General features: G+C 46.4%; 1 protein-coding gene across 1 annotated transcript in view; it reads left to right on the forward strand.

Annotated features, from left to right (window-relative positions):
* Positions 1–4,659: 4,659 nt before the first annotated feature.
* Positions 4,660–15,000, forward strand: part of slc6a4a (solute carrier family 6 member 4a) — a 16,230-nt gene continuing 5,889 nt past the window's right edge. Inside the window, exons 1-9 of the mRNA XM_084466804.1 lie at positions 4,660–4,963; positions 7,099–8,037; positions 9,471–9,605; positions 10,669–10,891; positions 12,315–12,453; positions 12,913–13,047; positions 13,308–13,411; positions 13,737–13,864; positions 14,112–14,224. Of these exons, the coding sequence (XP_084322930.1) occupies positions 7,518–8,037; positions 9,471–9,605; positions 10,669–10,891; positions 12,315–12,453; positions 12,913–13,047; positions 13,308–13,411; positions 13,737–13,864; positions 14,112–14,224 (1,497 nt within the window). The 5' untranslated portion in view covers positions 4,660–4,963; positions 7,099–7,517. The remainder of the gene's footprint in view (positions 4,964–7,098; positions 8,038–9,470; positions 9,606–10,668; positions 10,892–12,314; positions 12,454–12,912; positions 13,048–13,307; positions 13,412–13,736; positions 13,865–14,111; positions 14,225–15,000) is intronic.

The following is a 15,000-nucleotide window of genomic DNA, read 5'->3' on the forward strand; positions in this document are numbered from 1 at the left end:
TTCACTCAGTGCATCTAGTGCTCACGCCTGCCTTCCGTCACTCATCACGTCTCTTTGACTGAAACACACCCGATTGATATCCTCTGGAATTCAAGATGATAAAAAAAATGGAAATGGAAAGGAGTAAACGCTTTCTTTCCGTGTATAGAAAACAGGTACTTTCTCAACGGAGTGAACGGTTTAAAGCTGACTGCTTAAAGGTACAGTGTGTAGAATTTGCTGGCATCTAGTGGTACCAATTTGGAAGAAATAAGGCACAGGTTGTTGTAAGTAGTTAGTAAGTAGTAAGTGTATGTTTTAAGTAGTGTCTAATCCCATGAAAATTATAATTGTCGTGTTTTCGTTAGCTTAAAAGGAGACCTTTATATCTACCGGGAGCTGGTCCTCTTCCATGTCGGCCACCATTTTGCACAGCCATGTTGCTACAGTAGCCCAGCAGAGACAAACGACTGTAGAGAGAAAACATTTTTGGGGCTAAGAGTTGTAGGAGGGAGGGGGTCGTGTTATCCCCATGGCTACAGCCCATTTGTCAATACATTTATTATCTTCACTGTGTAGGATCATTATAATGATATGAGCGAAGTTGCATGTGGAATACACTACGCACCGTGGCGCTTTACTATGTATCCGAGAAACGTTACCCTGTCGGATGGGAATGTCAAAATCAACCACCGGCCAGATGCCGTTCCTCACAACGTGGGGTTACTAGTAGTGTCCTAGAAAGTGTCCTAGAAACCTAGGCGTCCTAACCTTCTCTTAGACGCGGACATCCACATAAGCCGACAGAGCTCCACACATCCACACACATACCGCGGCGCTATATATAAGTGTCCTAGAAACTTAACTCTCTCTCGGATGCAGACATCAACAACAACAACAACAACAACAACATCATCAACATCAACATCAACCGCTGCAGAGACGGATCTCCTTATACCTCCACCCACATCCACACACATTGGCATTATACTATCAGTGTCCGAGGAGCTGAAGCCGCTATCGGACTCGCCTCATGTAGCCAGTGAGGTGAGCATGCTCTGTCCTTTGACAAAACAATCCTATGTATTCAGAGGAATGGAATGGGGTTTCCCTTTTTAATCCAAGTGTGAAATAGTGTATCCAATGACAGTAGGCGGATGAGGGGTCGATTATGACAAGTGCTTGTGCATTCTTTAATACCTCCATGGTTTGGAGACGTTTGTTTTTGAGGTAGTGTCCCTGTTTGATTATTCAAAGTAGGCTGTAACTCTCACAGAGAAAACAAAACTGATAAGATACAAATGCACACCATCATGTTAAGCATATGCACGTACCAAAGTGCAAGTGCAAGTAAACATTGTAGTGCCGACTGCTATCGAGATGAATGATGAATACATATAACAGCGATAGCGATAATCATAGCTCTATGAATGCAGTTTATAACTATGGATGCAATAAGAGGAGTGTGTTTGAGAAATGTAAATGAGCTGTCACCTCCACCATGTCCTCAAACAAGAACAGGTACCATGGGGACTTTGACAAAGATACCCGCTCCTGATTGGTTAAACTGATTAATTTGCAGGCTAGAGCGGTCAACAATCGACCTTGGAGCAACTCATATTGATATCCCTTTTTTTCCTCATCCTACTGCTATTTTGAATAGGCCACCCTATTGGAAAGAGGGTTACTAAAATCAACATACTCAACCATTAAAGATGACTTAAATATTGACTCATTACGTTATCAATATTTACCAACCGGTTTGAAAATCTAAAAATCCTCAGTACATTTTAGTAATTTCCTGCCTCTCGTACTGGCACACATGCCTGATCCTAACCCCGACCTGATGTCCCTATGAAGTGGAGGGAGATCTCTGCAAGCAGAAACAATGGGAGGACAAAATGTGTTCTTTATTTATCAAATCAAGACTGCATGTGTGCTGTGCTGGGCTGCGCATATCTCCCGGCCTTGGCAGTGTATCCTCTCTCTCTCTCCTTGGCTGTTCACATTTCTCAGAACCAGGGGGTATTGCACAATAGATGTAGTAGACATTTCAAACTAAGAAAACAAAGAGTAAGACAGGTTGTTAATGAATAAGGCAAGAGTCAAGCAACTGAGCCAGTCCTGCAAAACCCACGGCTTAATCTACTTGTGTTGATGCTGTAGTTTGTGTGGTTTGAGGTTGTTTGTTTGTGTGTGTGTGTGTGTGTGTGTGTGTGTGGTTTTAGTTAGTTTGTGTGTGTGTGTGTGTGTGTGTGTGTGTGTGTGTGTGTGCGTCTGTGTGTGTGTGTTCATGTTTAGTCTTGAGGGTTACGCTACTCCCCACCCTATAATACTCTCTCATCACTGCTTGCTACTGTCTTTCGAAACCACAGGGTAGCTCAAAGAACATCCTGTAACATAGATTTAAAGTGTATTTAATTGTGTTTATTATTTATTAAACACTGGCAAAATAAATGTATGCACACCTTCCACACAAGGTGTGGATTGTTATTGTGCTATCTCTGTAAATCCTGCTTCTTGGAAAGAGTAAAGCCTTCTCTGTGTCGTATATCTAAATGCTAAACACTCGCTAACGCTCCTCTTCCTCCTCCTCCTCCTCCTCCTCCTCTTGGGAGTGTTTCCCTCCTGTACAAGGAGGAAGAGGATCGGTGGGGTTAACAGCTGTTATTTCAGATGTGACGGCCTCTCTCTCTCTCTCGCTCTCTCTCTTTTCATTTTTTTCTCTCCCACTCTCTCTCTCTCTCTCTCTCTCTCTCTCGCACGCTCTCTCTCGCACGCACACGCTCGCGTGTGCACCCACTCTCTCTCTCTCACTCTCTCTCCCTCTCTCTCCCTCTCTCTTTTCTCTCTTTCTCTATCCCTCTCTCTCTCTCTCACCCCCCTAATGCATCAAACGTTTTCCTTCTTCTCCCACGTCCGCCCGTGCTGTTTGTCTTTCAATTAGCCGGGACTCAGACAGGCCTGACGTCAGTCTGCTGTAGGAAATGGTGCCTAGCTCAGACCCATTCATTAAGTCATAAGCAGCGCGAGATAGAGCGACAGAACAAAAACACAAGAGTAGATTAAAATGAATAGACTGGGTAGATCAAAAGTAAAGCGCGCGCTGGAACATCAGAAGCACCAACGATAACACTTCCACCAAGCTGCCGTTTGGTTTGCTGCCCAGCGATTCCGCTGTTGTTGCTTTACTTTTAGTTTTGTTTATGGAACGTTAAAATACAGGGCATGGGTTCCTAAGTGGATAAATGCCCTTTTCCTCTCAATCTGTCTGACTGAACTTGGGTTCCTATCCACGCACACACACACATGCACACACACACGCACACACACACAGGCACGTGCACACACACACACACACACACACACACACACACACACACACACACAAACTCACATGTACATCCTGCTATCAGTCATTTTCTACACAGCATCTGGGGTGCATGTCTATCACTCCTCTCATGGGTCCTCTGTAATGAGGAGTCACTGCCCTAGAGTCTGTCCCCTCTACTGCTGTTTATTCCCTTGTCACATTTCACACTGTGGTTCAACAAGAAGCCCAGAAAAAAAAAAAGTATTTATCCCTGCATTCGTAACGGAGTGAATATTATCTGTATCTCATCTTTTTCTTCTTCATTCTTCTGATTCACGCAGAGAGCAAGTGAGAGCTAGGGAGGCAGAGGGAGAGATTTACAGAGAGAGAAAGAATGTGTGTTACCCAATAGAGCTGCATATGAGAATTAAACCTGTCAGGAGTATGTGCATCCAAGACTCTCCAGCAAAGCACATGAGCTCTGCCAAATCGGACACTGATAAGCATGTTATAGATTTTCTTCTAAACTTCTCTAAAGTCCCCTGCTCCCGGCAGGCTAAATGTGTGTGATCTTCCAACATGTGCGCACCAAGGCTAAAAGATATGCAGTGCAGTTGTGGACTGTTTGAACTCGTTGTTGCTTGAGCCCGAAGGCATGAACCAAAAAAGGTATAATTCAAACATTGTTGGAAGAAAAAAATACAACTTTTCTAAACAAGGTGCCAGCAGAATCCAACCTTTCGAGAAATCAGGCTGGTTGAAACTACTTTTGCACATTCTCTTCCCAGAGCTGATATGTACATTTTAAACTAACCTCCCTTGTCTAATTGACTTGACTTTTATACCCACCAATCACTTTATTTGTACACTTGTATACGCTTATTTGTGTATGCTATATTTATTAAAATGGCAACAGTTACTGGCAACAAGTGTCAAAGAGAGGCTGAAATAATGATCCCTGGCCTGGGTGACAAGGCGACGTGACGGAGGATAAATGAGAGTCAGAGAAGTGGAGGAAAGCAGGAGGGGGGAAACCAGATTGCAGGAGCGATAAAGAGCATTGTGAGAAATGACAGTCCCCAAGAAGAATGGAAGAGCGAGGATGAAAGATAGGGGGGGAGGGAGGGAGGAGAGAGAGAGAGAGAGAGAGAGAGAGAGAGAGAGAGAGAGAGAGAGAGAGAGAGAGAGAGAGAGAGAGAGAGAGAGAGAGAGATCCTTTTGCAGTGCTAAAATACTGGCCGTGTTTAAACTTGTGCGCACAGTATACTTGCATATGTGATTGTGCGTGTTTGTGTGCGTGCATACATATGTGTGTGTGTGTGTGTGAGTGGGTGGGGGTGCGTGTGTGTGTGCGCACCGCGCATCAAGGGTTATGCATGTCTTTGTGTGACAGAAAGGGAGGGAGATAGAGAGAGAGAGGGAAGGAGAGAGAGAGAGGGTGAGAGTGAGAGAGAGAGAAAGATGAGAGAGAGGTTTAGTAGCTGCTTGGGCAAACACAGTGTCCTGATGTGGTGGCGCATACTGTTCCTCCAGCAAGTTGTTTCAACATATCAGGAGCCTTCAACTTTGTGGTAGGACCTGCTGGCCGGCTGTGTGTTGTTGGAGCCGCGGCCATAGGGGTAGCCCAGCGCATCTGACGGCTACCTGACTTCACCACCGCTCTCATCTCAGGTAACAGATCAGACGTCTTTCTCTCTGCGTGTATGTGTGTGTTTTTGGATAAAGGGGAGTCACGCGATAGTGCTTAATTATTTTTTGGTGCTCATTCAGTAGTTGAGTGTTGTGTTGCCGGATCTCCAAGGCGGTTTGATAACCATCAGCATGCCTGGTCATTACAGACATTAGGGATACTCGCTTCCTGCGTTTAGATGTGTTTATCTTCGTTTCCCCTTTTGTTTTACTTTCCATTGTTATCTCACCAGTAAGTCTGGGAATATCTTTTTACACTTGGTCTCCTCGTCTAATTTTCAGAACAACCGTAACCATTACCAGACACGACAATATTAGCAATATTAGATTTACCACTTCAGTCCAACTTTTTAATTTGTTGTATCCATAGGGGGTTTTCTTTTTAAATAACACTATCTTCCTTTAGGTGTGTGTGTGTTTTGCTGTGTTTGTATTTCTGTGTGTTTTCATGTGTTACTATGAGTAACCACAGTTGACCATGCGTCATGTACGATAGTATTTCCCCACTCCATAAATGTGTTTGTCTTCCATCATCTGTTGTGACAGATCTGTAGCATGTGTACGGGAGTCATTATTCTCTCCCCGCTGCTTCATTATCTCGTTGCCGTGATTTTCATGAGATATCTTCAACACTTACCCACAAAAAAAAGTCACTTCTTTCCAATGAGGTAAAAGAGGACATTTTGTCGTAGCCAGGTGAAGTTCACTTTTTAAGAAGCAGTTTAAATAACATTTTACTTTGTACAAGAAGAAACCGGCTGTCTGAACACATCCATCTCAAATTGGATGAATGCGAGGAGAGCAGCCGTTAAAAAGAGAGATACATTGTAATTGCCTCACAGTCGGAGAATTAGCCGTTAGGTTAATGTTGTGTAAGTGAAGGCTGTGTGGTGGCAGTTGGTTTCTGCTGGACGGGCCGTGCTGAGAACGGCCTCACCGGACAGGGCGGTTGGGTTTGATGGATGTGTACTCTGTGTAACCGCGGCAATGTCAGGCACGAGTTCTGGACCATCATTTTTAATTAGGACCCTCCCTACACTCTGGCGTTATGTTACTCATTTCAACCACACAGATTTAAACAAGGTAGACCACCGTCAGATGCTTTTGTAATGTCTTTTTGGCGAGTGTTTGGACATTTTCTTTAGAATAATCAGTGGGATTCATTTTTTAAAGATTGGAGAAAAATCTATAATAATTGCTTACATTGGTAACATGACAAATGTGTCATATAACCAATGTGTTATGTGATACACTTGCGTCTGGCTTTTCTGTTGAAGTACTTTGAAGCTGGGTGCCCACACAGATTTTGTCCATTTATCAGAATAGTAATATAATAGATTTATACATTTTACCGCATACTTTAGTAACTGTGTAATATTGTTTTTAATTATTCTGTATTTTATGATATATTTATATTATGGTTATGAGACTGAAAAATTCAATGCAAACAGCTAGGGGTTATTTAAATAGCTCAGATTTTGTGCAAAATAATATCATTTCGGTGATTAGAAGTGATTCCACTCCTATGTCTTGGTATTGAGAAGAGAATAGTTCATAATCAATTTAAGTAAAATATAAAAAACTAAGAACAACGATGCAAAATGATGAACAATTTGTGTTTTCCAGTTTCAATAGAACTTTTTTTTTTTTTTTGCATATGCGTTTACAATATTACATATTTTATATTCAATACTGTCTCTTCTTCAGGATGCAATATACGATAATATATAATATGTATGCCTTTTAGTGGTTATGCCTTTTACAGCATTGTGAGAGCATTTCAAAGCATAGGAGTAACAGGAATCAAACTCTAACCCTGGCAGTTTAAACACCAATCAAGCCGACATGCTGAGCAAGCTAGCCCCAAACGAGAGGGCAAATTGCCCTCAATAATACATCTATGTCACAAGCAAATACCTCACCTATAGTGCTAATTTATCACCATGCTGTCAACTCTTGTATCGTGGCTTTTTTTTTTATCATGGCCTTTGTAAAAAAAACTACATGTAAGCTTTAACAAATATTTAGAGAGGACGGAAAGAAGTCAAGCTGGGGGGTGTGATCCTAGATGTAATTCTGACCGCTGTGTTGTATTGCTCTGCCCCTCTGTGTTTCAGCTGTGCCTCGTGTGTTTGAGGGGAGCAGGTTGTGGAGAGCCTCCGAGAGCCTCTCTCCTACTAGCGTTCCTGCTGGTCAACGTGCGGCGCTAGGCTGCTCTGGACTTGTTCTTGTGTGGACAAGGTTCTGTCATCTGACCGTCTCCACATTCACGGTCTTGCTTTAGCCGTCACGCATTCAGTCGCCCATCGTCTCGGCTTCTCCCCCTGTGGTGTTGCTTCTAGCCCAGTGCCGAGCCTGACATCTGCCACCTTCCAGAGCTCTCCTCCTCCCTTCCATTCTCTCACTGATCCCCTGATGGGCACCAAAGCAGACAGTCTCACCATACACCCTTCTCCTTCACTGCTCAACACCTCCCAGTACCCTTAACCACCAGATCAACCCCACCCCCCCTGCCACCTACACCGCGAACATCCTCATGGAGACCAAAGTGACCAAGATGATGATGATGTCGCCCATGATGAAAATGAACAGAGGGAGCGAGAAGGACGAGGAAGAGAACGACAAAAGGAGGGCGGAGGAGGCAGACAAGAAGAAGGAGGAGGCGGGCGAGGAGGAGGGGAGCCAGCAGGAAAAAGGGCGGCTGATGCTGGCCGACGGCCTGGCGGAGAAAGGACCCAAGCCTCTGAGCTTTGTGGCCGGCCAGCGGGTGTCCAACGGCCTCTCCTCCACCGGCCCCCAGAGCCCCACTGAGACCACCGGGACCGCCGGGGCAGGCTCCCAGGACACTGCCTCTGGCTCTGGGGGCGGCGGTGGCGGTGGGACCAACGCTGTGCCGGCCGGGGGTCTCAGGACGCTGGTGGTGCAGCAGATGAGCCTGGAGAGACCACGGGAGACGTGGAGCAAGAAGATGGACTTCCTGCTGTCGGTGATCGGCTATGCTGTGGACCTGGGCAACGTCTGGCGCTTCCCCTACATCTGTTACCAGAACGGAGGAGGTGAGTGGCTGGGGGAACCGCCCTTAGATGGATGGGCTTAACGGAGCACATGCTCTGTGTTTTCAGTGGGAGCGGCTGTGTTGCGGGCCAGGCATTCATACAAATATGCTTTTTTGTTAAGTGTTGGTTAAAAAGGTTCAATTTTTTTCCTGCTGCCCACCAAAGAAAGTCAAGGATTTTACCTCTCATGGACAAAACACATCCACATCCACATCCACAGCCACATGATCATGAACATCCATGTTGTGTTCTCCTTTCTTCTGTCTGCACCCTGCTACTGCTGCTGCCGCTGCTGCTGCACCATCCTCACCTATCGGCACACTGGGCCTACCCGTTTCACTTTTATTGAATTTGCAATAATAAAATCTTTGCAATTTCCTGTGTTGCGGGCGTGTGTGTGTGCCTCGGGAGGCGAGGCAGAGATGGGGACTGGGGGACACTTGATAGAGGCAACAGTATTAATTGTGGGTTTTATGAGAACGCCTTCAGTCTTTTTCTCCTTGCTTAATAACCTGTCTCCCAGGCAGCTGCTCAATCAAGCCTTATCTCTGCTTTCATGTCACAAAGAGGCACGCAGGCGAGGGTGCTGGGCACGCAGGCCTGCGAGGGGGCTGCATGCACAAGCACACATGTATTCACACACACACACACACACACAAGTATTCACACACACATATTCACACACACTTATTCACACTCTCTTATTCACACACGCGTATTCAAACACATTTTCACACATGTATTCACACGCACATTCATACGCACACGTGCACACTGACATGTGCACACACCCACACATATTCACAATCACATAAACACTATATTCTTTCTTACACACTACTGAAACACAACGCAAAATGCACATTGATAAACACCGAAGAATCGAGGAGGATAACCTGACAAAGAATAGTAGGGTAAAAACATAAAACTATGGTGTACGTCCAAAGTTAATCTTTACATTTCATATATATATATTTTATATTTTTTAATATAAAATACAAAGCCAAAATATCGTTCGCCAAAATCTGCAATTCCACCATTTGCACAGCCCTGAAGACCCTCTCATCGGTTTGCAAAGCTGCACAGAGTTATATATCATAAAGAAATAATAGAATGTTGGCACGAAAGTCAACCGCGAAAAGAAGTAACTCACCCACAAAGGCACTGTACCTTTTCACACTCATAGCTAGTCATGTGTCGGCACTTTATAGTTAATGTACTTTACAGAGAGCTCAAATTTACTGCTCCACCACTTGTTGATGTGCCCGTAGAGAGTACAGATGGGAGGTTCTCTGTTTGATTGAGTGTGATAGACTTTGCACTTCTCTTTTTTCCACATCCTCACCACATGTACACTGTTGCACTCATCTCTCATCAACACGGCTTGACTCCCATCATCATTTTCTCACCACCCCTTTCCCCACCTCTCCCAGGTGCCTTCCTTCTGCCCTACATGCTGATGGCCGTGTTCGGGGGGGTGCCCCTCTTCTACATGGAGCTGGCCCTAGGTCAGTTCCACCGCAGTGGCTGCATCTCCATCTGGAAGCACATCTGCCCTATCTTCAAAGGTGAGGAGGGGATGAGGGGAGAGGAGGGAAGGGGAGAGGAGAGGGTAGGGGAGGGGAGAGGGAAGAGGAGATGAGAGGGAAAGGGAAAGGGGGGAGGAGAGGAAAGGGGAGAGGGAGATTGAAGAGATGAGAGGAGAGAAGTGGAGAAGAAGGGAAAACAGGAGGGGAGGAGTGAGGAAATAAAATTGAGTCGAGGCAGAGTGATGTAAAGATATTCCTGCCAAAGTAAGTTAAAGATAATTTCCCGGGATGATCGATAGATACCATAGTTGAACAGTTAAAATGACAAACTCACAGGAGACGTGATGATCATGATGGACTGACAGGAAGCAGAGGACTGGGGAGGATGAGGAGGAGTCTGAGGGACAGCTATTTTAACCTCTCTGACCTCTTCCACCGATGGCTTCTTAGAGATCCTCGCCAATCTCCTGGTAGGAGCAGTCTGATGACGGCACTCTCTGTTATGGAAATTGTCACATTTCCTTGCCAAATGCCAGCTGCTCAGAAATTTGATCGGATGTAAAAAAATATGTTGTTTGGAAATGTCACCTATTTGCCCAAATGGGAACTTGAATTAGCTTTGAACATCAACCACAGATCTCTCCTGAGGGCGAGTGGGAGATGAGAGTGATTGAGTGATGTCAAACACATCCTATCCAACACCATCTTTGAATCACACAGATTATGCTGCAGAATGTACCGCCTAGAATGTGCAGTTCTAGTTCTTTCATCTGGCTGGATGGCAGCAGTAGCTACCATGTGGCTTCACTATTTCCTATCATTATTTACTAAATTAATATTTTATAAATCGTAATAGGAAATAGTGATTGGCCAATCACCGATCACTTGTTTAGGGCATATATTGGTCGATAATGATCAGTGGCCGGATCAATCGGTGCATCACTACTATTTAGTCATTTAGCGGACACTGTATCCAAAACGACTCCCAGTCAATTCAGATGAAGGAGCAGGCAGCAGTTAGACATCTTGCTCAACACTCTGGACATGGGGGATCAAACCCAGTACCCTAAACCCATATCCCGTATCCTCCTTCTAACCCCAGGGATCGGCTTCGCCATCTGCATCGTAGCCCTCTACATCGCCTTCTACTACAACACCATCATGGCGTGGTCCTTGTACTACCTGCTGTCCTGCTTTCGGCCCACCCTGCCGTGGGCCTCCTGCTCCAACAGCTGGAACACGGCAAACTGCAAAGTCTACACCTACACGGACCGCAATGTCAGCTGGTCCAACTCCTCCACCTCCCCCGCAGAGGAGTTCTATACGTAAGTGCATGCAAGTCCGACGTAGCAGCAGCAGGGGAGTAGCTAGTGCAGGGGAGGCTGGCCGGGAGATGGGATGAGGCTCCGACTAGACTTTATTCAACGTGTGGTCAAATCGGTCGGGTGTACAGACCTTCTAGACTCTTTGGAAACCTTGCCATCTTCCTTATTCTTAGTTCTGCATTTGATTTCCCCAAGCAGGTCACATTTTTATTTTGATAAGATTGAAAGAAAGGGAGAGCAAAGGAGGCAAAAAAAACAACTTTAAGAATTGGTCTTGAAGCATGACTGATGGAAAATGACTAACATAAGAGGGAGCGAGAGAGAGGAAGGTGCAGGTCGTGAGGGTTTGAAGCTTAATATCAGAACCTTTACAGAAGGGCTGTAGGCTAATCATTTCACGCTATATGGCGGGAAGTCTGTCCGGCTCCCTTCATGACTTATGTCTCGGGCTTATCAGTGCTCACTCGACAGTGCCTATTGTCATACTACCCAGTTATTTAAACTTAACCTTGGGGTGATATAGGTATTGAAATAACACATTCCTCAAACCCTGTCTGGTGCCAAATTTCCTGTTTTTGAAATCATGTCTTTCTTTACGGTTCAGATTATGCGTGCTGTGGCCGATATGACCTCAAATCAAAATAATTGGCTTGTTTTTCCAAGCTTTGTCGCCACTCTGACCCGGGATAACGGCTGATGAACCATACATTAGATTAAATGTTTGTGGGCCTGTGTGTGCGTTTGTCCTTTTTTACAATGTATGTGTTCCCTTCACCACCACTACCTCCACCACCAACACCACCTTCTCCACCACCACTACCTCCTCCTCCACCACCAACACTACCTCCTCCACCAACACCACCTCCTCCACCACCACTACCTCCTCCTCCACCACCACCACTACCTCCTCCACCACCACCAACACCACCTTCTCCACCACCACTACCTCCTCCTCCACCACCACTACCTCCCCCTCCACCACCACTACCTCCTCCACCAACACCACCTCCTCCACCACCACTACCTCCTCCACCAACACTACCTCCTCCACCACCACCACCTCCTTCACCACCACTACCTCCTCCACCACCACTACCTCCTCCTCCACCACCACTACCTCCCCCTCCACCACCACTACCCCCTCCACCACCACTACCTCCTCCACCAACACTACCTCCTCCACCACCACCACCTCCTCCACCACCACTACCTTCTCCACCACCACCGCTATGTCCCCCCATACATCCCTACTATCTCCACCACTACCTCTATCTCCATCACCACCACCACCACCGCCGCTATCTTCAACCCCTACACCATACTTGTCTCCACCACCACCACCCTCTCCACCACCAATGACCTCCACGTGCCACTGCTTTCTCCACCCCTTACACCTCCACCACCCATCCGTCTCCCCCACCAGGCGGCAGGTGCTGCAGGTCCACCTGTCCCCGGGCCTCCACCAGCTGGGCTCCGTCAGCTGGCAGCTGGCCCTCTGCCTGTTCTTCATCTTCACCATTGTCTACTTCAGCATCTGGAAGGGCGTCAAGACGTCAGGAAAGGTACCGTTGGGGCAGGGAAACACGGACGGGTATCAGGGGGGGGGGGGGGGGTTGGATGGCCGTGAGGGAAAGAATTGTTTCATTTTTGTATTGGTTGGACCCCTGTTGATTTTACAATGCAAAGGAACTGAGATACTTTGAGGATCTGAGCACATGCTTGTGGATGCTTGAATCTTAAACCACAAAACCCCTCTTGTTGTGCTGTCTTGGGCAACGAGAATGTGTGGAGCCTCTTCATAATTTCTCCTCCGTATTTTTTATGTTCATTGCATGTGATGTAAGTTGACTGTTTCCTCGCTCTGGTTTGGCTAGTGCCCCATCCAAAACTTTACTGCCCCATCCAAACCTCTTCACTGGTACTTCTGGTCCCGCAGGTCTTGCTTCTGTCCTGGGCTGGGAGACCCTGTGTCTCTATGGGTGTCCCTGAACCTGCTCCACCTCTTCCTGTGTGTGTGTCAGGTGGTGTGGGTGACGGCCACCTTCCCCTACCTGGTCCTCCTGGTGCTGCTTGTCCGTGGGTGCACTTTGCCAGGGGCCTGGAGGGGTGTGGTCTTCTATCTGCAGCCTGATTGGCAGAAACTGCTCAGCACTACAGTGAGTCAAAAATTACATGTTTACCGCTCTTGTTATTGTGCTTGCCTCAACGTCTCGCCATGTCTGACTCCTTTTTACGACTTATGCTTTATTTAAGTTCCTTAAGTTAAGAAATAACTTTAGCCCCTAACAATGGATTTAGCACTCCTCTCTCTGGGTTAATCCTAACATCTCCCCGTGCCTGACTCCTCTCTCTCTTGGTTAATCCTAACATCTCCCCATGTCTGACTCCTCTCTCTCTGGATTTGTCCCACTCCAAGGTGTGGGTGGATGCAGCTGCCCAGATCTTCTTCTCCCTGGGTCCTGGTTTCGGCGTGCTCCTGGCCTTCGCCAGCTACAACCCATTCCACAACAACTGCTACAAGTGAGACCGCAATAGACCCCAGATCTTTCTCAAGATGCTACCGTTTCACATACTTGTCACGAACACACTTTAATGCATGGCTCTCAAAACATACACAATACCTTCATGTTCTTCTAAAGACTCAACCTTTACACACCTTTATTCCCATCACAATCTGACCCCATCGTGGCCTCATCCTTAAATGTGGCTCTCAAAGCATTTCTAAATTAACTCATAATAGTATGCCTGTGAATGGATGAGTGGGCAAGGCTTGTTTCTGGTCTTTTACTAAACTTTATTTACCGGCACTCTCCCTCCTTCTCTTTTGCCCCCCCCCCCCCTGCAGAGATGCACTGCTGACCAGCTCGGTGAACTGCCTCACCAGTTTCCTGTCTGGGTTTGTCATTTTCACTGTGTTGGGATACATGGCCGAGATGAGACAGCAGGACGTGAGCGCAGTGGCCAAGGATGCGGGTAGGACAAACACACAAACAAAAATGTATATCTCATTATAAACTAAAAATAGCTACTGTTAGGAAAAATCCAACCTCAAACCGTCGGTTTGGAGTTCAAGTTAGCGTATTCCACAGAGTGGCCTGTTCAGCAAAGGCTAAGGGGTGTCTACACTTGAAACATGAAAACAACATCTCTCTCTCTCTCTCTCTCTCTCTCTCTCTCTCTCTCTCTGTTTCCCCTTCTCTCTTTCTGTCCTTCTCTCCAGGTCCCAGTCTGCTATTCATCATCTACGCAGAGGCCATAGCCAACATGCCCGCCTCCACCTTCTTCGCTGTCATCTTCTTCCTCATGCTGATCATGCTGGGTCTGGACAGCACAGTGAGTCCGCTTCCCAACTCTGACCCGAGTCACCAAACCCACTGTGATGGCCACCTCTCTCTGTGTACAGTTGAACCTCTGCTGCTCTTTGCCTGCTCCTGTGGTGATTTGACCTTTTTCTGACCCTGTTATGGAACATAGTTCCTCCCCAGCACTTACGTTGGCCTTGTTAGAACTGAGCTGGAGTGTGTATTTGTGTGTATTTGTGTACTTTGCTGTCAAAGGCAAACCCTCTCTAGGGGCTTTACCAGCACTGCTCAGAAACAACACAGTGTCAAGTGTTATCTTCTGGTATTGTTCTATGCCGGACAACCGTCAACAAACAAGAGATAGGACTCCCCATATTGTTCAGACGTGCGATAGGATCTAGTCTCAGTTTTGTGTGTGTGTATGTGTGTGTGTGTGTGTGTGTGTGGGTGTGGGTTTGAGTGTGGGCCATCTGGAGAGGTTCCGCCTGGCTGTTATCACACTATTGATATTCACTGGAAAACCCTTTCTGCCGCTGAGGATATGAGTTCAATGTCTCGCAATATGAAAGTCGATTTAATGTTGCTTACAACCAACAACCCTCCCCCACCGGTATTAGCTTTCCCTGTTGTTGTTGTTTTCACGGTTTCCTCTGTCTGGGAAATGAGGAACAGAGGTCTCTCATTTCCTTTCAGGATCTTCTTGACTCTGAACACATACTCAACTCGGACTCATGTCAGATGTCAATGAGACAATCTTTAAAAACTGTTCCCCTATCCCTCTCTTTTTTCCCTCCACATCTGTCCATC

The sequence above is a fragment of the Micromesistius poutassou genome, assembly GCF_964030765.1.
Source record: "Micromesistius poutassou genome assembly, chromosome: 4".
In the NCBI taxonomy this organism is placed as follows: Eukaryota; Metazoa; Chordata; class Actinopteri; order Gadiformes; family Gadidae; genus Micromesistius; species Micromesistius poutassou.